This window comes from Psittacula echo, assembly GCF_963264785.1.
Source record: "Psittacula echo genome assembly, chromosome: 27".
Lineage (NCBI taxonomy): Eukaryota > Metazoa > Chordata > Aves > Psittaciformes > Psittacidae > Psittacula > Psittacula echo.
The window spans coordinates 2,658,121-2,682,840 of NC_137762.1; the positions used below are offsets into that span (position 1 = coordinate 2,658,121).

At 48.7% G+C, this 24,720-nt stretch overlaps 1 protein-coding gene across 1 annotated transcript; it reads left to right on the forward strand.

The window, feature by feature from the left end:
* Positions 1–19,084: 19,084 nt before the first annotated feature.
* LOC308230519 (keratin, type II cytoskeletal 4-like) lies at positions 19,085–24,394 on the forward strand (the record flags this gene model as incomplete). Its single annotated transcript, XM_080635248.1, has 9 exons — positions 19,085–19,543; positions 20,302–20,516; positions 20,845–20,905; positions 21,546–21,641; positions 22,224–22,388; positions 22,467–22,592; positions 22,849–23,069; positions 23,383–23,411; positions 23,916–24,394. The coding sequence occupies 9 exons, from the start codon at positions 19,085–19,087 to the stop codon at positions 24,392–24,394; spliced, it is 1,851 nt and encodes a 616-aa protein (XP_080491374.1).
* Positions 24,395–24,720: the final 326 nt, after the last annotated feature.

Here is a 24,720-nt window from a genome sequence, read left to right on the forward strand (position 1 = left end):
TCTGGCAGTGGCAGATGCAGTCCCCATGGTGGGGGGCTGAGCTCTGGTGGTGGCAGCAGCTCTGGCAGGAGAGGATCCACCTCTGGAGGGGGAGGAAGCTCTGGAGGAGCCTCAGAGTATGGAGGATCCAGCTCTGGAACTGGTGGTTCCATCTGTGGAGAAGAGGGAAGCTCTGGAGTAAGCTCAAGTTATGGAGGAGGAGGAAGCTCTGGCAGAAGAGGCTCAATCTCCGGAGGGGGAGGAAGCTCAGCTCATGGAGACTCCAGCCATGGCAGTGGAAGCTCCATTTATGGTGGAGGAGGAAGCTCTGGATCTGGGAGTGTTTCAGGAGGAAACTCAGGATATGGAGTTGGAGGAAGCTGTGGAGGAGGCTCCGGACATGGAGGAGGAGACTCAGGTCATGGAGGTGGCATCTCTGACATCTCAGGAGGTTGGGGATCCAGCTCTGGCAGTGGCAGATGCAGTCCCCATGGTGGGGGGCTGAGCTCTGGTGGTGGCAGCAGCTCCGGCAGGAGAGGATCCATCTCTGGAGGAGGAGGAAGCTCTGGAGGTTGGGGATCCAGTTCTGGCAGTGGTGGCTCCATCTCTGGAGGTAGCTCTGGATCTGGAGGTATCTCAGGAGGTGGCTCAGGATATGGAGGAGGAGGAAACTCTGGAGGAGGTTGGGGATCCAGCTCTGGCACTGGAGGCTCCATCTCTGGACGTAGCTCTGGATCTGGAGGTATCTCAGGAGGTGGCTCTGGATATGGAGGAGGAGGAAGCTCTGGCAGGAGAGGATCCATCTCTGGAGGGGGAGGAAGCTCAGGTCATGGAGGCTCCAGCTCAGGAGGTTTTGGATCCAGCTCTGGCAGTGGCAGATGCAGTCCCCACGGTGGGGGGCTGAGCTCTGGCAGTGGGGGAAGCTCTGGCAGGAGAGGCTCCATCTCTGGAGGAGGAGGAAGCTCAGGAGGAGGCTCCGGGTATGGAGGAGGTGGAAGCTCTGGAGGAGGTTGGGGATCCAGCTCTGACACTGGAGGCTCCATCTCTGGAGGTAGCTCTGGATCTGGAGGTATCTCAGGAGGTGGCTCAGGATATGGAGGAGGAGGAAGCTCTGGCAGGAGAGGATCCATCTCTGGAGGAGGAGGAAGCTCAGGTCATGGAGGCTCCAGCTCAGGAGGTTTTGGATCCAGCTCTGGCAGTGGCGGTTGCATTGGTGGAGGTGGCTCAAGTTATGGAGGAGGAGAAAGCTCCGGCAGAAGAGGCTCCACCTCTGGAGGTGGCAGCTCTGGAGATTGGGGATCCAGCTCTGGCAGTGGCAGATGCAGTCCCCATGGTGGGGGGCTGAGCTCTGGTGGTGGCAGCAGCTCCGGCAGGAGAGGATCCATCTCTGGAGGAGGAGGAAGCTCTGGAGGTTGGGGATCCAGCTCTGGCAGTGGAGGCTCCATCTGTGGAGGTAGCTCTGGATCAGGAGGTATCTCAGGAGGTGGCTCAGGTTATGGAGGAGGAGGAAGCTCTGGCAGAAGAGGCTCCATCTCTGAATCAGGAGGAAGCTCTGGATCAGGAGGTATCTCAGGAGGTGGCTCAGGATATGGAGGAGGAGGAAGCTCAGGTGTTGGCAGCTCCAGCTCAGGAGGTTTTGGATCCAGCTCTGGCAGTGGCAGATGCAGTCCCCACGGTGGGGGGCTGAGCTCAGGCAGTGGGGGAAGCTCTGGCAGGAGAGGATCCATCTCTGGAGGAGGAGGAAGCTCAGGAGGAGGCTCCGGGTATGGAGGAGGTGGAAGCTCTGGAAGAGGTTGGGGATCCAGCTCTGGCAGTGGAGGCTCCATCTCTGGAGGTAGCTCTGGATCAGGAGGTATCTCAGGAGGTGGCTCAGGTTATGGAGGAGGAGGAAGCTCTGGCAGAAGAGGCTCCATCTCTGAATCAGGAGGAAGCTCTGGATCAGGAGGTATCTCAGGAGGTGGCTCAGGTTATGGAGGAGGAGGAAGCTCTGGCAGAAGAGGCTCCATCTCTGAATCAGGAGGAAGCTCTGGATCAGGAGGTATCTCAGGAGGTGGCTCAGGATATGGAGGAGGAGGAAGCTCTGGAAGAGGTTGGGGATCCAGCTCTGGCACTGGAGGCTCCATCTCTGGAGGTAGCTCTGGATCAGGAGTTATCTCAGGAGGTGGCTCTGGATATGGAGGAGGAGGAAGCTCTGGCAGGAGAGGATCCATCTCTGGAGGAGGAGGAAGCTCAGGTCATGGAGGCTCCAGCTCAGGAGGTTTTGGATCCAGCTCTGGCAGTGGCGGTTGCATTGGTGGAGGTGGCTCAAGTTATGGAGGAGGAGAAAGCTCCAGCAGAAGAGGCTCCACCTCTGGAGGTGGCAGCTCTGGAGATTGGGGATCCAGTTCTGGCAGTGGCAGATGTAGTCCCCATGGTGGGGGGCTGAGCTCTGGTGGTGGCAGCAGCTCTGGCAGGAGAGGATCCATCTCTGGAGGGGGAGGAAGCTCTGGAGGAGGCTCAGGGTATGGAGGATCCAGCTCTGGAACTGGTGGTTCCATCTGTGGAGAAGAGGGAAGCTCTGGAGTAAGCTCAAGTTATGGAGGAGGAGGAAGCTCTGGCAGAAGAGGCTCAATCTCCGGAGGGGGAGGAAGCTCAGCTCATGGAGACTCCAGCCATGGCAGTGGAAGCTCCATTTATGGTGGAGGAGGAAGCTCTGGATCTGGGAGTGTTTCAGGAGGAAACTCAGGATATGGAGTTGGAGGAAGCTGTGGAGGAGGCTCCGGACATGGAGGAGGAGGCTCAGGTCATGGAGGTGGCATCTCTGACATCTCAGGAGGTTGGGGATCCAGCTCTGGCAGTGGCAGATGCAGTCCCCACGGGGGGGGGCTGAGCTCTGGTGGTGGCAGCAGCTCCGGCAGGAGAGGATCCATCTCTGGAGGAGGAGGAAGCTCTGGAGGTTGGGGATCCAGCTCTGGCAGTGGCAGATGCAGTCCCCACGGTGGGGGGCTGAGCTCAGGCAGTGGGGGAAGCTCTGGCAGGAGAGGCTCCATCTCTGGAGGAGGAGGAAGCTCAGGAGGAGGCTCAGGATATGGAGGAGGTGGAAGCTCTGGAGGAGGTTGGGGATCCAGCTCTGGCACTGGAGGCTCCATCTCTGGAGGTAGCTCTGGATCAGGAGGTATCTCAGGAGGTGGCTCAGGATATGGAGGAGGAGGAAGCTCAGGCAGAAGAGGCTCCATCTCTGAATCAGGAGGAAGCTCTGGATCAGGAGGTATCTCAGAAGGAAGCCCAAGTTATGGAGGAGGAGGAAGCTCAGGTGTTGGCAGCTCCAGCTCAGGAGGTTTTGGATCCAGCTCTGGCAGTGGCAGATGCAGTCCCCACGGTGGGGGGCTGAGCTCTGGTGGTGGCAGCAGCTCCAGCAGGAGAGGATCCATCTCTGGAGGAGGAGGAAGCTCTGGAGGTTGGGGATCCAGTTCTGGCAGTGGTGGCTCCATCTCTGGAGGTAGCTCTGGATCAGGAGGTATCTCAGGAGGTGGCTCAGGATATGGAGGAGGAGGAAGCTCTGGCAGAAGAGGCTCCATCTCTGAATCAGGAGGAAGCTCAGGATCAGGAGGTATCTCAGGAGGAAGCCCAAGTTATGGAGGAGGAGGAAGCTCAGGTGTTGGCAGCTCCAGCTCAGGAGGTTTTGGATCCAGCTCTGGCAGTGGCAGATGCAGTCCCCACGGTGGAGGGTTGAGCTCTGGCAGTGGGGGAAGCTCTGGCAGGAGAGGATCCATCTCTGGAGGAGGAGGAAGCTCAGGAGGAGGCTCCGGGTATGGAGGAGGTGGAAGCTCTGGAGGAGGTTGGGGATCCAGCTCTGGCAGTGGAGGCTCCATCTCTGGCGGTAGCTCTGGATCAGGAGGTATCTCAGGAGGTGGCTCTGGATATGGAGGAGGAGGAAGCTCTGGCAGGAGAGGATCCATCTCTGGAGGAGGAGGAAGCTCAGGAGGAGGCTCAGGGTATGGAGGAGGTGGGAGCTCTGGAGAAGGTTGGGGATCCAGCTCTGGCACTGGAGGCTCCATCTCTGGAGGTAGCTCTGGATCAGGAGGTATCTCAGGAGGTGGCTCAGGTTATGGAGGAGGAGGAAGCTCTGGCAGAAGAGGCTCCATCTCTGAATCAGGAGGAAGCTCTGGATCAGGAGGTATCTCAGGAGGAAGCCCAAGTTATGGAGGAGGAGGAAGCTCAGGTGTTGGCAGCTCCAGCTCAGGAGGTTTTGGATCCAGCTCTGGCAGTGGCAGATGCAGTCCCCACGGTGGGGGGCTGAGCTCTGGCAGTGGGGGAAGCTCTGGCAGGAGAGGCTCCATCTCTGGAGGAGGAGGAAGCTCTGGAGGAGGTTGGGGATCCAGCTCTGGCAGTGGAGGCTCCATCTCTGGCGGTAGCTCTGGATCAGGAGGTATCTCAGGAGGTGGCTCTGGTTATGGAGGAGGAGGAAGCTCAGGCAGAAGAGGCTCCATCTCTGAATCAGGAGGAAGCTCAGGATCAGGAGGTATCTCAGGAGGAAGCCCAAGTTATGGAGGAGGAGGAAGCTCAGGTGTTGGCAGCTCCAGCTCAGGAGGTTTTGGATCCAGCTCTGGCAGTGGCAGATGCAGTCCCCACGGTGGGGGGCTGAGCTCTGGCAGTGGGGGAAGCTCTGGCAGGAGAGGCTCCATCTCTGGAGGAGGAGGAAGCTCTGGAGGAGGCTCAGGTTATGGAGGAGGTGGAAGCTCTGGAGGAGGTTGGGGATCCAGCTCTGGCAGTGGTGGTTGCATTGGTGGAGGAGAAGAAGGCTCAGGTTATGGAATCGGAAGAAGCTCAAGCAGTGGTGGTTCCATCTGTTGTGGAGGAGGTGGCTCAGTGTATGGAGGAAGTGGAAGCTCAGGCAGTGATTGCTCCATCTCAGGCGGCGGTGGAAGCTCTGTATCAGGAGGTGGGGTGTCGAGCTGTGGAGGTATCTGTGGTTCTGGCAGTGGAGGGTATGGCTCTGGAGGTTGGGAATCCAGCTCGGGGGGTGTTTATGGTTCTGACAGTGAAGGTTATGGCTCTTCATATGGTGCTACCTCTGGAGGGGAAGGGGGTTATTGTGAGGGCAGCTGTGGAGATGGGACTGGGGAACACACTCCCGAAGGAGGGTGGCCTTCCCGAAGGCGGGTTTATTGGTCTGTCTTTGGAAGTGGCTCAGGTTCTTCTGGAGATACATCCCACAACTGATATTTGCGTGCCAAATCTGCCAGAAGTGGAATGGAAGAAGACATTGACCTCATCTTTGAGGCAAGGGTTTCTTCTCCACCACTGAGTCACTGCTTCTCTGAACGGGTCACACATAATCCCAAGCTCTCCTCTCCTTCCACAGCCATTCTCCAACCATGCACTGTGGCATGATTGTGATGGTTGCTCTTGTTTCCTCAAGTGTCCTAACTGAGCCCTTGAGCTCATCTCTTTGGAACCATTGTCTTTGGCAACTAAAAGCTTGAAACCCTGTTTGTGGTGTGTGTATTGGTCTATGGGAGGGTGCGACCCCGATGTCTATGATGAGGAGAACTCATTGGTTGACTATGATTGGAGAAGTCTGACTGGATAAAACAGCTTATGGAGATCTGACCCAACATTAAGAAAATATCAGTGATACAGTGGAAGAAGCTGCTTACAAATGAATGTATTTTGGGGGCTCCATCTACTGAACCAGGACACATGGCTACACCTTGGGTCCACCATTGTCTCCAGGAGTCACTCATTAAATAACCGGGGGGCAGAATTGTCCATGTAGATTTTGCTCTCATTGCACTTGCAGAGAAAGAAAGGAGCAGAAAGTCCATGAACAACGTCTCCTTATCTTCCTTCTAGTCCCATCTTTCCCCGAGGTGATCCCCAATCACACTTGGGTGGTGTGTACCCATGTGAGCCTTTTTTGGGCAACAACTCATTCAATTATCACTTCTGTGCAGAGGAAGGAAGATGTTTTCTACATTTCTCACAGAACCTCCTTAAAGTCATAGAATCATGGAATGGTTTGGGTTGGGAGGGACCTTAAAGCTCATCCAGCCCCAACCCCCTGCCATGGGCAGGGACACCTTCCGCTAGAGCAGGTTGCTCCAAGCCTCATCCAACCTGGCCTTGAACACTGTCAGGGATGTGGCATCCTCACTGAGGTTTAGGGCTACCCCATTTCTTCTGATATAGACAGAAAAGAAGGAACTGATCTGATGTCTGGTGTTGAAAATCTGACAGGCATTGGTAAGGAATCCAACCATGAAGAGTCCTGGGGGTGACAGCCAGTGGGGAGGGAGATCCTCGGGTTGGTGGGAAATCCTCTGGGGAGACCTGTCTGCAAATGGCTGTAGAGCCATGAAAACAACTGGAGAAGGTTGATGAGGAGCAGAAGGGTCTAAATCAAACCTTCAGAGCATAGTCTGGGAGCAGTTGTGAGTGCCCTGCATGTGAGGAGGTCTAGACACTGTGTTTCAGCCCAAACTAGGTTATCACTACCATCAAACGGAGGCTGTGGAGCAGTCAGCTGCAGCAGTGAAATGTGGTGTTAGCAAACCCTGCTGAGATGAGCCTGTGTTTGCATCTGCTCTGGCTCATGTCCCACAGGTTCAGTGTGTGGGTGCTGTGAGTCTACCTGGGCTTGTGAAACGCCGTGTTAGAGCTGCCCTCCAGCAGCTGAGGCCAGTGGTTCACCCTCACTCACTGAACCAGCCCTGTTCCTCAGGATCCAAGGGATAAATCAGCTGCATCGTCACCACACCACTTCTTATCTGAGACATTGGGTAAGGCTTTTCCGTCAAGACAAAGCCTCTCCTCTCACAGTAAGAAGTGGAAGCTGTAGAATTCTGCACACTACCAAGTAGTGTTGGGCCTTAGCTGCACTGATTAATTCTGTAGACAAGGTGCCTAGAGTGTCTCATCTCTAGAAGAAGTAAAGAATTAATATGAACACTGTGATCAGGTCTGTGAGTTTTTTACTGCTCTACTTTGTAGAGTAAAGGGTTGGAAAGGATGGAGGTAGAGTCAACTGAGAGAAATGGGCACTTGTGGAGGCGACTCAAAAGACCTGATTTGTGTCTCTACCTTCATATGGGATGAAACACCCAACGGAGATCAGACAAACCAATTGTTTTGGTTGACTACAACAGGAGCCTGGGAGACCAGCTTAACAAAGAGATTGCAAACCCCCAACTCATACAGGGGCTTGATCAGCATTTCCACCGAGTTGTTTTAAGTACTGTTTACACACTGGTAGTACATAGCCTGAAGCACTGGGCTAATTTAGTGAAGGAATGGTTTGGATGGGTATATCAAAACCTGTTCTGCTTGTCAGCTAAGCTATAATGATACCTCCAGTTTCTCGAGATGAGTGTTCTGGCACCTTCCATCTTCTGTTTTAGCAGCAGTGAAAAAAATCTCATCCAGGATTTCAGTTGCCTGGAAATACTTCAGTTATTGTGGTTCATTTCCTTCGGCAGCTCTGTGATCCAACTCCTGCTAGCATCTGCAAAGAGCTTGTGTATTTGGCTCTGTTAAGACCAAAACCAAGCTGCAGATCTTTGGACCATCCAGATCTGAGCTGGGATGATCAAGCAGATGACTTTCTTTCCTCCACAACAGCACATGCAAACTGTGGAAAGTGGCTACAAGAGGTGCAGTGTTTGTGTGAAACCTTCACTGCTGATTTCTCGCTGACTCAATGTAAAGTTGCATATATCAGTTAGATCTGCATTTCTGATGGAAAATGCCACAAAAATGACTGTGTGAGGGGACACTTTGATTTCACAGTATCACAGTATGCTAGAGATTGGAAGGGACCTCAAAAGATCATCTAGTCCAATCCCCCTGCCAGAGCAGGAACACCTAGATAAGGTTACACAGGAAGGTGTCCAGGCGGGTTTTGAATGTCTCCAGAGAAGGAGACTCCACAACCCCCCTGGGCAGCCTGTTCCAGTGTTCCGTCACCCTCACTGAGAAGAAGTTTCTTCTCAAGTTTAAGTGGAACCTCTTGTGTTCCAGTTTATACCCATTACCCCTTGTCCTATCATTGTTTGCCACCGAGAAGAGCCTGGCTCCATCTTCGTGACACTCCCCCTTTATATATTTATATACACTAATAAGGTCACCCCTCAGTCTCCTCTTCTCCAAACTATAGAGACCCAGCTCCCTCAGCCTTTCCTCGTAAGGGAGATGCTCCACTCCCTTAATCATCTTAGTTGCCCTGCGCTGGACTCTCTCCAGCAGGTCCCTGTCCTTCTTGAACTGAGGGGCCCAGAACTGGACACAATATTCCAGGTGCGGTCTCACCAGGGCAGAGTAGAGGGGAAGGAGGACCTCTCTCGACCTACTGACCACCCCCCTTCTAATACACCCCAGGATGCCATTGGCCTTCTTGGCCACAAGGGCACAGTGCTGGCTCATGGTCATCCTGCCCTCCACTAGGACCCCCAGGTCCCTCTTCCCTACACTGCTCTCTAACAGGTCGTTCCCCAACCTATACTGGAACCTGGGGTTGTTCCTGTTTTAAAACCCCACCGTGTCCCTCTTTTGCTTGGTGCATATTTGGAATCTAATTTCTTTGTGGCTTGGTAGTGCACAAGGCTGTTTGAAGTTTGTGTTTTGGGATCTTTTTTTTCTTGGCTTGTAGATGTTAGTGTTGGTGACTGACCAGATGAATGAGATGCACTACCTTCATCTGAATAATAGGAGTCACTATTTTTATCTCCATCTGATTTTCTGTCATGTTCAGAATCTGGGCTCCTTAGTCTTTCTCCCATTTCTCAGATTTAATGGCTTTCCAGATTTTTCTCAAAGACTGTTCATTTTGACACAAAGGATCTTTTCAGTCATACAATGGCAGCAGCTGGATTATCTCCTTGGGTTTATCATCTTCACCTCCAAAACATGAGATCTTTGCAGTTTGGTTCAACAAGCAGTAGTTATCATTCTGAATGTATTTTTCTAGTTCAACTCAGGCGTTCCCAAAAGCAGCTCTCCAGCTCCCAAAGTGTCAGCAAGCGATTCTTCTGCACTGGGGAGAAGCTCCCCTTGCCCCGTCCCGGCTCCGCCGCTGCCGGTACCTCCCTGGTGGACTGAGGTTCAAGGGCTGAGAAGAAGAAGATCATAAGATGGGGCCTTCAGATTAATGTCTTGGGGCACGTTTTATCAGTTATCACAACACTGTAAACATGCTCAGGATGTAACGCTGAAAGGTGTCTACTGACCCCCTGTGCCTAGGCACAGCTTGAGCCTCCTAGAGTATTGACATGATGAGTAAGATTTCAGGTGGGAGGTGAGGACACCAAAATGGTGAAGAAGATGAAGTAGACCAGTTGTCCTTAAAGCTGGGAGTAACTCTCTATCTCAGTGTTGTTTTTCTGGCAGAGCTGCATTATTGGATGCACACATGTTTTATAAAACATCCCAGGCTCATAGTCAACCTCAAGAGCACAAATCCATATGAAATCCCACCTTCCTGCAAGGCCTGAGGGCCTTGTTGGTTACATGCTGTCAAGGCTTCTAAATATTGCCCTCTATAGCTGTGAGCCAGCTCTTGCTGGTGGCATCCAGAGAGGTTTCTGGGTGTTGAACTGGGTGTGAACAGGCTCATGTCACCATCAAGAACCCAAGCAAGAACCCAAGATGCGTTAGATACCACCACCTAGTGGGTGAAAACAGGCGTGCCATAGCGAGTGGTGGTGAGCTGGTCTTTGCGCCAGTGCTCCCAGTTTCAATCTGACTGGTGGAGTTCTGGGCTTGAGCCCTCTTTGCTGTACAGATGTGGCCTGAACAAGAAGTTCTCCTGATTTACTTTGGCACGAAGCTGTGAAATCAGTCAGGTCTGCATTGTAGTACCATAAAAACTTGGGAGCCTCCAATTTTTAGGCCTCCTTCCAAAATTCCTGGTGATTAGAAGTGAATTAATGAGCTGTGATTACCCCGGGAGCTACTCCCCTGGTGCCCACATGCACGTACAACGCTTCTTCTTATGATAGGGAGAGGCAGCAAACACAATTACTCAGACTTGAATGCTCTGAGTTCCATCAGATGGAAGTGTGTGGAGAAGATCTGGTGTATTTTAAACCTGGACACTCTGCACTGTCAAACAACACACAGAAGCTGTATCTCCTGTAGCAAGTTAGAGATGAGAAGAAGCTGAGAGAGGAAGGCAGAGCTGACCTCATGGTCCTCCAAGCTACAGCCTGAGCTGAGCAGTTGAGAACAGCTCAAGGGCTGCATCTGGTGGCATCATCTGCCTTTTGGGGACTCATGGTCACCAGGGGACATCTAGACTCAGAGGTGAGGTGGATCTGGACGGATGAACCTCCCTCCATGTCCAGGGGTGTGAAAACCCAAGTGCAGAAGTTTTGCTTATCAGAGTGTATCTATGGGAGGAAAACTTTTGAAACCATCCATGATGCTGTGGGCTCCATCCACAGCGAGGAAACCAAAACTCTGAGCTCAGTTTGTTTGCTGGAAAGGAGCCCAACTGCAGGACCATGCAGGGTGCCCTGAGGTCACCCACTTCAGAAGCAGCATGGAACCTCCTCATGGGGCTGTGCAGATGCATCAGGGGGATGTGGTGGGAGACCAAGGAGAGACAAACAGGAAGCATAAAGCGAAGACAGAGTCAGAGCAGCTCCAGGCCAAGTGCCCTCCTCCTGGGTTCCAATCCTGCTCTTCCAGCTGGGATTGTCATGGACTCTGCCTTTATTTAAGCAGCCAAGTGAGACACCCAGGACTTCAATCATTCCTGCTCTTCTGTGTGTAGGTGTAATTGATAGTGCTGTCAAGAACCTGCAATTAAGTTGGTTGTCTTTCCAGCTACTTCATACTATCAATTATCTCTCTTGCTGGGCTAAGGGCAAGCTGTTCCAGTGCAGAACATTTGCAAATAATGAGGTACAAGAAAACCTTTGGCATCAGCTGCTCTTGGAGGCAAGATGCCAGTGAGGTTTCTGGTAACCAGTTTTGGTTTTCATCAGCCTTCTTGTGAAAGGTGATGGGAAAAGCCCTCCAATGAGCCCAGGGAGAGATAAAAAGGTGATGAAAAAATCCCTGCAAAACCAATAAAAGAAATGGGCACTTGAGAAATTGATCCATTTCTTCGGAATCTGAAACACCCAGACGTTTAACTGCCAAGAAAACATCGACCAAGCTTTGAGCCTACTGACAGAGTTAAGGATTGGTTCAGCGCAACAGCAGGGGAAAACCATTCCTTTCAGATTATCTGAAATGAAAACCCTTCCCCTTTCTGCTCTGAAAGACAAGTTGGAGAGAAGCCACAAGGACAGAGATGGAATCTCAGCTCCGCCTCTGAGGCATTGTGAGGCTCTCAGCAGCTCTATTAAACTTATCAGCCTTTTCTTCCCTGTCTGTCAAGCAATTCCAATAAATCTCTTTTATTTGCCTTGAGGTATCCCAAGGGTTTTAATTACAAGTTCAAACACAAAGGAGAGCAACAGAGAGTAGCCATAGAGCAGCTGTGTTAAGAAGGTATTTTTGGATGCTGGTTGCTGGTGCATTCACGGTCTGCACATCAAGGCCAAGCCCACCACAGTTTCCAACTAAATGATTCATAAGCTGACAGTTCACAGGTTTGTGGCTGAGCTGCTTCTTTTCTAAGCTATTTACCATCTTCTCCACAGAAGTCTCATTTTTCAATGTGTTCTATGCAGTCAAAGCCAAAAACTTAATAAGAAGATACAGACACATTGGGTTTTTTCACCCTAAAAGTTGAGCATCCACGTCTGAGCTGGTCATTTCAGACTTTCTTGGACTCAAGAAGAGAGGAAAGGCTCTCTAGAGAGCAGTATCTCATGTCTGTCTCACCAGAAAGAGATTGAAGAGCTGAGTTTTGTGGTCCAGAGAAGGCAGGTTAACCTAGAAATGTGAAGAAGCAGGCAATATGGATCAGATTTACTCATTCGGTCCCAGATGTGAGATCCCAAGTCATGTTTGCTACCTCCCTATGGCATTCATTTCTTTCGTCTTTATCAAGGAGCATTGGCTCACACTGGTTCCATTGGTCTACAGAAGATGTTACCAGTGCTGAGCAAGGAAGAGGGGGTTATCTGTTGGCCTGTTTTCTGTTGGGTCGTTTTGATTATTGCAAGAAACTAATTGCACCAAATTAGATCATTGGATTAGCTTGGAAAGTGGTTAAAATTGCTCCAGCATGAATTCTGGCAGGACACAGTGCTTCTGACACATGTTCAAAGCATCCAATAAGTAGGATAGAATTATGACTCACCAGTAATTCAGCACCTATAGAAACTGGTATAATTTTCAGACCATCTAATTCATTATATAGTTTATAACGGGAAGTAATGGGAAACCTTAATTATTAGTTCCAATTAGAACAAAGTATTGGTATCCTCAAAACAAGACTTAAACCCAGTCTGGCCACACAAGGACATGTGGAACTTTTCTGCAGTATTTCAGAATTTACATTTGATTTTACATTTTTTTTTACATACATTCTACGATTCTATGATTTTGGCTTTCCTAAAACCAACCTGAATATTTCCCAATTTGGGACTCTCAAAAGAAGTGAGAATTCCTTTTTCAAAGGCAAGAATGGCAAGAAAGAGGGAAAGGGGAAAAAAGGCCCTGGCAGGCCTTCTGCCTGCAAACCTCCATTTGTGATGCTAAGCAGTGTGGGGATTGTGCCCTTAAAGATACCCAGGAGAAGCACACTGAGCTGCAGAATGCCCTCCAGAAGGCCAAGGATGAGCTGGCTTGCATGCTGCGGGATTACCAGGAGCTGCTGAATGTCAAGCTGGCCTTGGATATTGAGATTGCAACGTATAAGACTCTACTGGAGGGTACAACCATGTGTGGGCAGTGTTCAGCCCCTGGGACTCTTCAGCAAAGAAGGCTGGAAAACACTAGGAATGCAAGTGATGTGATGGATAACCTTGTGACCTTCTTCCCCTGCAGCATACGCTTTGGGAGCCCTGTGAGAATGTGTAGGTAAGCTCAGAGGTTTTCTATTTCCCTTACTGCATTAGATAGCCTAGTTCTGGTCTGTAGAAGGAGGAGGAAGGCTGCATCATCCCCAGGAGTGATCCAGCTTGTGTTTTCCCATGACAGTGATCACCATCCCCTGCACCACCATCTCTGGCTGCCAACCCCATCTGGGATGTGGGTCTGGTAGAGACAGCCCAGAAGATGCAATGCTTTACCTGTAGCACTGGTAAAGCATCCCTACCTGAAGGTGCTGGTGCCTGCCACAAAGGACTCACTTCCAGAAGCATTTCCAGCTCTGTAACAGGCACTGTAGTCCTGGTGCTCCCAGCTGCATCCCTAGGAGTGAAGAATTTAGGACCAGAGGTAGGGGCCAGAGCTCAGCCCTTTCAGGCACTAGTGGACTCTGCAATAGGACTGTAGGGAGCTGTGGTGAGAGCTGCAAAGAGCAGGGTAAACTCAGCCCACCCACAGGGGTTGTGTTGGCCAAGGGTGAGGATTTCAACCTCATCTCCTTGCTCCAGAACACCTGGATCTAGACTTCAGCTGTGCCAGGCAGGACAACCATGATATAAGATCTAAAGAGGAAAAATGAAAGCCCTGTTCCACTTTTAGTGGTAGAAAACTCCCGAGTTCTACCTTACACACAAGGGAGAGGCCTACAAGTTACAAGAACCTTGTAGCATCATGAAACCACATCAGAGAAACTTGGCTGGGATCACATCAAAAAAGGGACACTTAAAACATATTCCTTTTGGTTTATGACATTCCTTTAAAGAGCTGGTGGTTGTGTTGGGGCACTTCTTATTATGACTCGATTCCTGCTTCCCACCAGCCTTCTTTATTTCTCCTGATTAAGCCTTTGCTATCTCTGGAACAAGTGGTGTGTGTAATTCAGAATCCTTTCCCTAGAGTGCTCTGGGAAGTGTGTCTGGAAATGAGCTCTCTAGGACTCACCATTCCATCAAAGTCTATCTGACGTAACTTTAGGCAAGTCAGTGGAGCTGTTGTGGTGAGACACGCGAGGAGGGGCAGGACTCTTTGTTCACTGTCTTGGAACAGTTTGGTCACCCATATGCAGGCAGGGAGGTCATAAAGGAAATCTCAATTCCTAAAACCACCTTTCACCTTTTGTACTCAGCATAGAGTAATTATGTCGCTTGTACTCCTATTAGTGTCCTTGCTTAGAGTCCTGACTTACACATCAGTGGCAGCACCCTCGCTTCTATCTCAGTGACTCAAGAGCTTTAAACGTTTTCCCTCTTTTCCCCTTTTTCCCAATGGATTGCACAGGGAACAAATGTGTTGCCACTTGGTTTTCAGTGTTTGCCAAGAACGCAGAAATGCCTTATTCCTAAACTGGACAAGACATATCTGCTGATTAGAAGTCTTAACAACTAAGCAGAGGTGACAGGGCTGCCCAGAGAGTGTCACACAGATCTAGCCTTTGGTTGATGTCAATTATGAAGTCTTTTAAAGTCAGCTTATTCATGCTGACTTGCACCAACTTTGTCTCCTACGTAATGCTAGTCAATGGGTGCTTTAAGATTCATAGAGAAGTTATCTCAGTCTCTTTGCATGTTCATAGCGTGTCTACCACAGAGGTGTGATGACAAAACACATTTTATCCCTCTTCAAAATCTGCTGCAATGGGGCCATTTATAGGGAAAAACCTCAGGAATGTGCTCTGTGGCTTCTCAGCACCATTTTAGAAATCCTATAACTACTGGTTTAGTCAAAACAGATCAAAGGGGATATTTTATTGTATATTTGAGCAGATTAAAAGAAGAAGCCAAAAAATCAGTTACATAAATCAACCAAAAAGGACTAAAGTGTTTTGTGATTAAACTGATGAAAGCCAATAAGCAGAACAAAGAAGTGCACTATACAGATGCACGTTGGACGGGTATGTGTTCTACAGAAGGGGAGATTCAAAGAGAAGGTCATTCCTATCTGAAGCACTTATCTTGATTCAGACCTGAAAGAGTTTTCTCTCCCACTCCCTAATTCCCTTGTGATAGGAAGTTATTTCCTGATCAGATATGGGCAGCACAGAAGAAAACAGGCCTCATCTTTAATTAAGAAAGCCACAAGAAAGATTTGACAAGAAAGGAACAGTTGAGCAGCCATAAATATTAATAAAAAGGGGTTTATGCATCTCATCAAGGTTATGGTGTTCCCATTGAAAATAGACAATCCTATCACTTTTTATGCAAGAGAAGAATAAGTCATGAAATGATACAGAATTAGGGGTGCTTTCTCACCTCCAAACTCCCCCTGCCACCATTTCAAGATCTGATAAGTTAACCCAGCAAGTGCTTTACTTTAAACCTGAGACCAGTCCCTCTGAACACCGGCAATGCAGTAGCTCATCACAAAGCTGCACAAACATGAGCTTGGGCACTAGGGCTTTAGCATAGCAAAAGGAAAAGCTTATCTCCTGCTGGCTGAATACGCTTCCCAGGAGGACCTGACCCGCCTTCCAGGGGCAATTCCTTCCTTCTGTGTGGCTGAGACAGCCTCTTCCACTCAAGAAAACAGCTTCAGCCAGAAGGGATAAGAGCTCCTGTGGATTTATAGGGAAGTTGCTGTAACCTAATAACAGTGAAGTATTTTTTTTCCCCTTTTCTACCTTTTTGCTTGGGCAGGCAGTGTGGTGCCATCCCATTCAGGGACACAGATTTCCATACATCCCACAGTCATTTCCACTGTGCAGTTCTGGTGGAGGAAGACATCAACATGAGAAAGATCAAACCAACCCTTTGCTTTGTTGCAAGCCTCGGCTCTACAGGCGCTCATCACCGCATGCAGATATGACATACGTGTACACCAGGGACGGAGCCGTGTGATGTTGTGTGCTCTCATTTAGACTTCAAAGGTGCAAAAGAAATTTGGCACCCAAAGGGTGGGACTAATTTCACCCAACTTTAACCATCGAGAAGTGGGGCGCCTGGTCTAGTTGTCTGGTTGTCTAGACTGCCTCTGGTAGTCAATAAGAAGAGAGGCAGGTACCTCCAGAGGTGGATTCCTCCCACCCGCTTTAGCTGCCTATTTTAGGATGCAATGAATCACCGTCTGGAGATGCCTATCTCTTTCCATTAGCCATAGATGGAGTCTCAAAGATGAAATTAGAATCCATGGCTAGTTTGATGGCTGAAGGAGGCAGGAAGGTGCACCCAGGCCTGGTGTTTGATGAATTTTATGAGGAACGTCCTTTGAAAATCCCAAACTTGACTTCTAATGTAGAGCAGATGTAGGCTAATGAGAGGAAAAAATATATTACCAGATTGAATTCACTTGGACAACTTTGCCTTTAGGCTACTAGGGAACGAGGCTGCACTAATCAAATCAACTCTTTAACATCTCATGAATGACATGGAAAAGAGTCTGCACAGCTCAAGAAACTACGTGCATAAAAACACATGTTATGACCCAATCTTCCGCCCATGGAATGGTTTTAGCACAGGTAGGTTATTGCCATTGTCCTGTCTGAATGCAATGAGTTTTCTCTGGCTGCAGATAATTACAGAGATGGAGCACAGCTCTTTGAGACTATCGCATAAAACTTATTTTAAGAGCTAGTTCAGATTCATTTCCAGAGGCAACACGCAAATTAGTGAACTTCACATGTTCTTGTAATGAATTTCATTTTCAGCAGCACATTGAGGGAGAAGAATGCTGACAAAGGGAGAGATTGCAAGTTGTCAAAATGACTCATCAAACCCTCATAAAAATATTGTCCTTTTTTTTTTGCTTCCTCAGTCCTTCCCCTCCTTTTTTCTTTTGTGTCAAAAAGAGTCAATTTTTGCTTCAGGTGCTCTCCCATTTCTCATGTCCATACTCACAATGACAAACTGTCTTGATATTGGAGACACTTATGCACCAACAGGTGAAACACTTGTTGTTCCTTGGAAAGACCAAAAAGACATTAAGTGAACCTTCTGCCTTGCTGCCTTCTCACTGGGATTCAGGAGCAACAACAGGGAATTGGCTAACACAGAAATTTTACCTGATACCAGGCAACGTATGCCCAAAATCGCTTTCCTGATAGGAATTCAGGAGCTCTGGTGAGGCATTTTAGGACTGGGGCTGCAGCAGCACGGTTGGTTCACAGACATTTAATTGCAGTCTATGTTGTATTCCAGGTGTCTCCTACACAGTCAACACGTCTAATGGGGTACAGAAAGGGAGCGGTGGCACACCAGCCTTCCGTCTCACTCCTGGTCCAGGACGCAGTTTTCCTATATACAGCCCATAACAATTGCCTTTCATCTTCTTGTTTGGATTCCAACATGCATTTCACTTGTGATAAATCTTTGTTTAGAGCTTAAAGGATCTGGGAAGTTACAAGTTTTAGCTTGAAGCCTCTAATATTTGTTTTAACTGATATTGCCAGTTGCGCTGGCCCCCCAGTACGAACCATGAGCCTAAAATACTATAAACAAAGGTGTAATGTGAAAGTCATGCTGTAAATATGTTGAATTACTCCATTTGTATAGGGCAAAAGTATTAGTTTACACAACTAATTCATACCACCAGCCCCTCAAACTCACATAAGTTGCAATTAGACTTCAATTAATAACCTTGGGAATCTCTGCGGCAGTCACGTCCTATGGTTGCGCTGTGCATGACTTCTTTTTCAGAACTTGACGTTAGAAGGGTTAATGTTTTCAGGAGGTTTAGCATTGTTTTTAGGGCTTGCACTGCCTGATCCTAACTCTTGGAAAATGTACTCGAAGGGGGTTAATGCAGATGAGGGAACACAGCTACTGGGTGTCCCCAGATACTATCCTGTTGTATGTAATGTGGAGACTTCTGCAAGCATCGCTTCCCTTTGGTCAGGAAAGGCTGAGGGCATTTAGTTTTTTTCACTATAATGTTTCTTTTTCTCCCAAACAATTTACTCTCAAAGAGCTGAAAGAGCCCTATTGTCAGTTTGGAGAAGGCCCCGAGATGGTTCGCAGATAGGTTTGCTGTCTTGTGTCTTTGGGCTGGTGATTAGAAGAGAGAGAGATTCACCTTGCCAATGTGAGTCAAAGCCATAGCTGTGTCCAGTCTAATCCACTCATTAAGACTTCCTCTGTTGATGCAGGAAGACCAATGCCTGTGGAGAGTGAATCACCTCAGTTCCCCTGAGCATGGACCCAGGGGCTGTTTCTCTTGGATATGTCTCTCCATGGAGTGTCAAGGACGTGTCTAGCAAAGCCATCCAGCTTTTAGCTGTCACTTCTTGAACGAGGTGCATCTCACCAGGCTGGAACGTGCTACTGTTCCTTTTTAGTTCCCTGGTAGTTCACTACTAGAAGATGGATCAAAAAGGTCTCTAACATCCAGCTTGGTGGAAGCTCCAGTATAGTGAGGACCAAAGATTGAACTGTGTCAACAGGACTTCAGGTTAAGAATCTGCAGCATTGCTCAAGTGCAAATGTCGCTGACAGAACATAGATCTGGTAAGCAAACTGAAATATGCCACAGTTCCTGCTATGTTTTGGAGGTGTGTCATGGTAGTTAGGAGAAGGTCAGTGTGAAATACTACATGGGAAATGATTTTGGGGAGGGCGTTTTGAGTCCTATCTAGACCCATAACTCAGTGAATGTGATGGTGTTTCACGTACAGAAACAATCCATCCATCACAACACAACTTCCACCGTGTTTTTTCCATGCTTGATTTTTTTGTCTCTGGTTATTCTTCCGCACCCAAAGATTGTAAAATTACCCCCACAAAGTGCAAGTCTGCAAAACCTGCCATCACACAGAGAACTCCATGAGACGCAAAACCCCAAACGACACACTGCAAACAAATCACAAAGAGTTTCTTCAAAAATGTCTGCTAAACTATAATTAGAGTAAGTTAGGGGAACACTTCAAACCATAATATATTCTAAGCCAACTTGCAAACAGAGCACTTTCAGATTCCTTTTTATTTCCTCAGTAGTTAGTATTTGCTGGGCTGTTTTGCATTCTGAGGAGCATTTATTGCTGCCAGGCAAACCAAACCCTTAAGCGCTTTAAATTAACGTCCTGATCCTATCAAGGCCAGCTTCCCAAATATATATAAGGGGTTAGCATCACTGTGTCACTCCAGCGGGATCTCTGTTCCTCTCCTGAAGAAGAGCTTCCCCTAAACTTCCATATTCCACCTCCAAGTAAGCCACGATGAGCAGACAGGCGCCTACAGTGAGATCTGTCCTGGGACGAAGAGGCTTTAGTTCGGCTTCGGAGATCTGTGGTCGCACCTATGCTGCCTCTGCCTGCCAGCCTGTGCGCTGCGGAGCTGGTGCCTACAGCAGCAGGAGTGTCTGCAACCTTGGTGGAAACAGGAGAATTTCCTACGTGAATGGGGGCTGCGGAAATGGATGTTTTGGAGAGTTCGGCTTCGGAGGTGTAGGCTACGGTAGTGCTGGAGGCAGGGTTGGTCTTTGTGGCCCCAGGGGATATAGCATTGTGAGAGGGTACCCCGATCGCAAGGCTGAGGGTATCCAAGGTATCTGCATCGATGAGCGGCTTCTGAAGCCACTCTGTGTTGGTGTCGACCCACTGGAACATGAAATACGCTGCCAGGAGAAGGAACAGATCAAGACCCTCAACACTCAATTTGCCTGCTTCATAGACAAGGTGAGTGCAAACCTGCTCATGCCATGAACCACTGAGCAAGGTCCATGCAAGGGTCCAGATTCCCATAGTTTTGTTGGTTCAAACTGAGATCCTCAGTACCGGGGAAGGGCTCATTTCAGCCACACACCGGTCCTAGTATTTGATGGTGTTCGTATTGTAGCCACGGGAGCACTGAACTTTCTTGCAGGTGTTTCCTCTCTGGACAGCCTCAGTACAAGGCTGAATTTCCCCATTGCAGCCTAGTTCTAGCTCAGCAAGAAGTTACAGCCCTGATGGGCTCATCTTTCTGCCCTGTATCAGCCTTTTTTCTCCCTTTGTCTTTAAATAGAGTGACTGTTCCCAAAACATTCCTGAAGGCAAAGGAGGTTAATCTTGTTTCAGGCACCTAAAAATTAGATATCTAAGACTGAGCTGTCACCTTAGGGTCCCTTTGTAGAAAAAACAACCAGGTCCCACTCACTGAGGACTCAATTTCATCCTAAAATACAAGGGGCACCACTTAGAGGAGCTTTATATCTGTTCATTAGTGAGAAAGGCAGATTTAGACATTTGGCTTTTAGATTGCTAGATAATGTAGACATGGGATTTTCAGATTTCTAAATAAAGGCAGATAATTTAATCATTACCTTGGCATCTCACCTCTCACTTTCTCAAAATCCTATTCTTACACCCCGAGTGAGAGCAGACAGTTAAACTATAGGTGCCAAGTTGCTGCATTAATCTCTTGATTTGAAGAATTGCTTGGTTTTGGCCTGCAGGTCCGATTCCTGGAGCAGCAAAACAAAGTGCTGGAGACAAAGTGGGGCCTCCTGCAGCAATACGTCCTGCCAAAGAAAGGGAAAAACCTGGAGCTCTACTTTGAGAATTACATCTGCGACCTAAGGAAGCGCCTGGACTGCTTGCTCTGTGAGAAGCAAAAACTGGGCAGTGAAGAATGTGCCACGAGCCAGCTGGTGGAGGAGTTCAAGTGCAAGTAAGGACCTTCAGGTCTCCTCTAGCTGTTGGCATTCACTTCTCCTCTGGTTCATCTCAGGCAACATCTCCCAGACATGTGGCACATCCCCTTTGGGAATGTCACATTCTTCTGTCTCACTTGCAGACTCTTTGCATTGTTAATGTGGTTGTTCATGAAGGAGCTTCTGATCTTGGAATGGTCTAATGTTTGGTCTCCAGACACTGATCTTATAGTGCTTGATAGCAGCCTTTGAGCAAGTGGAGGTCATTATTGATACCTGATGGTTAATGTCAGTGTGTCTGATAATACTGTTTGCCTCAGCCCCTTTCTTCTCCTTTTTCAACAGATATGAAGAGGAAATCAACAGGCGCACGACTGTGGAGAATGAGTTTGTGGCACTCAAAAAGGTGAGAAGCTCAAAATGCATGAATCGTTATATCTGAAATTAGTTTATTTGGTGTAAATCTTGGCCAAAATGGTGCATTATTAGCAAATGCCTGGCAAAAGTGTTTATAATGAGCAGAAGGAGAAGGCCTGTAAAGAAGTACAAGGTCAAAAAAAGAGGCAAATGCAGCTAGAAAGCAAAACCACTGTATCCTCAAAGCTTACATCATCAGCACTTCAGCAATAGTTTTGTTCTCCCAAGCACAATGGGAAGGTGCATTTGTGGAAGAGGTCACACTGGAATACCTGGTGTCTAAGACGCTGGTTATTTTCTGACTGTCTCTTCATTTCCTTTATACTCGGACATCAGAATAGCAGAAATCATTTGGACAATATGAAGAAATTATGTTTAAACTCTCATTAGTCAATTCTGAGCTTGTAGCCATGTCCTCACTAATAAATAAACAAATCCCCGTAAGTCGTGTTGGAATGGGTCTGTTTTCCTTGAGGAGACACCAGAGCATCCTGACTCACCCTCTCACACCTTTCTGCTCTTGAAACCTTGTTGAAACATGTTTCTGTTTTATTGGTGCTGTCTGTTTTCTGTGTGTTTCCCCACCGTTTGCAGTGAGATAGGGCTGGACCGTGTTTCCTGTCTTTCAGGATGCAGACTGTATTTTTTTGAACAAGGAAGAGCTGGAGGTGAAGGTGGATCTATTAAGAAGGCAGCTGGAGTTGTTGAAATGCGTGTTTGAGGAGGTGAGTTTTCTCTGGTCCTCCCCAGAAGTTTGGTGGTGCTGTCTCATGCTTCAGGTACTCCAAATTTACACGGCTTGAAACCCTTCCTGGACATGTCTCATTCCAAGCCCTGAATACTTGAAAGCAAGGAAGTACAAGGTTGATATAACATTAACATTATGATGCTGAAAATAGGGTGGTTCCCCCTTTCTCTGGGTATGAATTGTCCCTGTCCTAACTCTACCCTTGAGAACAGAGATGAGTCTGTCTAGTTACTCTGGATTGCAGTTGTCTGATTAGAGCTAAAGAAACTCCCAGCTTAATCCTGTCATTAACATCAGTAAAGAAGCTGAAGATGACAGGATACCAAGGGTTAAGTCACTCAAATTCCTTGCCCTTTATGTGGACAGAATTGCTGCAGGTCAGCATGCAGGTCAGCCGTTGACATGTGGCAACTCATCCAGCAGGGAGGATTTTCTGCTGAGACAACCTGAGGGCCATTTCTTGACTTGTTCCATCCATCAGTGTGCCTCTTTCTCCCAGCCCTTCCTTCACTACAAAGTCTGAGCATTGCTAATGCCTAAGCCATTCCCCAACCTGTAGGAACGAGCTCAGGTAGATCGACAGCTATGCGACACTTCGGTCATCGTGAAAATGGACAACAACCGAGACCTGGACATGGAAAGCATCATCAAAAACGTTGAATGCTGGTACCAAGAAATAGCTCAGAAGAGCAAAGAAGAAGTTGATGCTTTCTACCAAACCAGGGTGAGCAAGAAGTAACCTGGGGTCTCCCTAGCAACTTAAGAGGTCAGAACTGGTGATTGTCTTGTTTCTTGGTTCCAGTTTCAGGAGCTGCAGGATAAGAGAGGCAAGTATTGCGACGACCTGCAGAGCAATAAGTGTGAGATTTCAGAGCTAACCCGCATGATACAGAAGCTGCAGTGTGAACTGGAGAACGTGAAGAAGCAGGTAGGAGAGGTCCGGAATGATGATTCCAGAAAGGGAAATGTCTCAGAGGACAATTAAATTATGGGGGAAGATTGGCCTTTAGTAGACAAGACTTGCTCTAGGCTGTAGTTGGAAAGTGTATAGTTGAAAAGTGGATAGTGAGAAGGGACACTGGTGGGTTTTCCCTCTGTTTGCAATCAGAAAAGTGGATTAAAAACTAGAATGTCCAAGAATTAGGAAACAAAGCCTTGAAGACTGTTATCTTCCCTTCTGACAGGTCTCCTGCCTGCAAACCTCCATTTGTGATGTTGAGCAGCGTGGGGATTGTGCCCTCAAAGATGCCCGGGAGAAGCACGTTGAGCTGCAGAATGCCCTCCAGAAGGCCAAGGATGAGCTGGCTTGCATGCTGCGGGATTACCAGGAGCTGCTGAATGTCAAGCTGGCCTTGGATATTGAGATTGCAACGTATAAGACTCTACTGGAGGGTGAAGAGAGCAGGTGAGTGACAGAGACCTTGTCCTTTTTCTCCTATATTCCAGAGGCCAGAACGATTCCACCTCCCAAGTGAATTTTGCAGCTCCAGGATCCTCCCAGGCTCACAGCAAATGGGGCTGGAGAAATGGCTGGAGGCCATGCAGGACACCTTTGTGCCAGGAAAAGCAGTGCCTGTCCTAGGGATAGTCAAACGTGTTACAACATGGGATGAAGTGGGCTGGGTCTATGGCTGGAAGTTATGAGTAACGTAAGGTTTCCAGATGTACATGCAACTGGTTAATAGGATAACGTGTATTTCTCTTCTCTCCCCTAACAGGATATGTGTGGGGAACCCAGTGAGCGTGTGTAAGTAACCTGGAGGTTTTCAGCCATGAGGGCTTCTCATGTTAGTTTATGGAGTAGCACTACCCGTCTGCCCCAAATCCCTCTACCTCCCTTTTCCATCCCAGCCCAGGCTGATGTTGAAAGTTTAGTTGCAGAAATCTCAAATACCTCTGAATTTACAAAAAATCAGCCTTTGGAAGGAGGGGGGGAAGGTGGAATCCACGACCCTTTTTCTACTCTTGGAGGCAACAGCAAGCTGTTCTGGTGCATTCACCAGGCACTGATGTGCATTGAACCTGGGAAGGAGCATGCCACCAGCCAGATGAGCAACGTGGGAACTGGGAGGATGTGTGAGGGGATGTGTTGGGACACAGGGAAGGAGCTGGAAGGAGCAGGGCTCAGGTATGTTGGACAAATGTAGAGGAGATCAGGTTTGGTTGGTTCTGTCACTCCTGAAACAGCATGCCTTGTGAGAGTCTTCCAGTTTTCGTCCCTAAATAACGCCTCCCATGGGCTATCTTGCAGCTGTGGTCAGCAGCGGCTACAACATCCCTGATGACTGTGGAATGCTGGCTGCAAACGCGGCTGCATGCGGCTACAGCTCCTTGGGAAGACGATCTGGACGACACAGCTCCCAGAATGGAGGATTCAGCTCCCGGAGCGCTGGGATCCACCCCAAGAGAGTCATTAGCTCGGTGGCCAAGCAGTGTGTCCCAGAGGTGTATTGCCAAGCTGGAGCTGTCAACTGCAAGAATGGGGGATTCAGCTCCCGGAGCGGGGGTTACCCAGCCCGCACCGTCATCAGCACAGGAAACGGGGGCTTGAATGCTCGCATGGGGCCATGCCAAGCTGGTGGGGTGATCGGCTTTGGAAACCAGGGCTGCGTTGTCAGGCAGCTGGGGGGCTCTCCCGTTGTCGTTGCAAACAGCCCTGAGGTTGTGGGGTGCAACAATGGCGTGGTGGGGAACTACGCGGTTGTCAGAGACCCCTGTGTTGTGCCATAGGGCCATCGGCTGGGAAGTGGCAGAGTCACGGTGGAGAGCAGCACTCAAAGGTGCTGAGATGATGCAGGGTAGTTTCTCTGCCCGATAGCAGTGATGTTTATCACCCAGTCCTTTCCCACATTTATTAATATTAGATATATACCCCACCAAGTGATGTGTTCAGAGTCCCCAGCACTATATACCCCCTAGAAAGCTTCTCCAGCAGGCACTCAACAGTGTTATTGCTCTGACTTTATACTGTCTAGAGGATCACAGCTTTAAGGGTTTGCTTCTTGCACTGCCTTTTCTCTCTGGCTTTCCCCATAATGAGCAGATTCACTAATGAT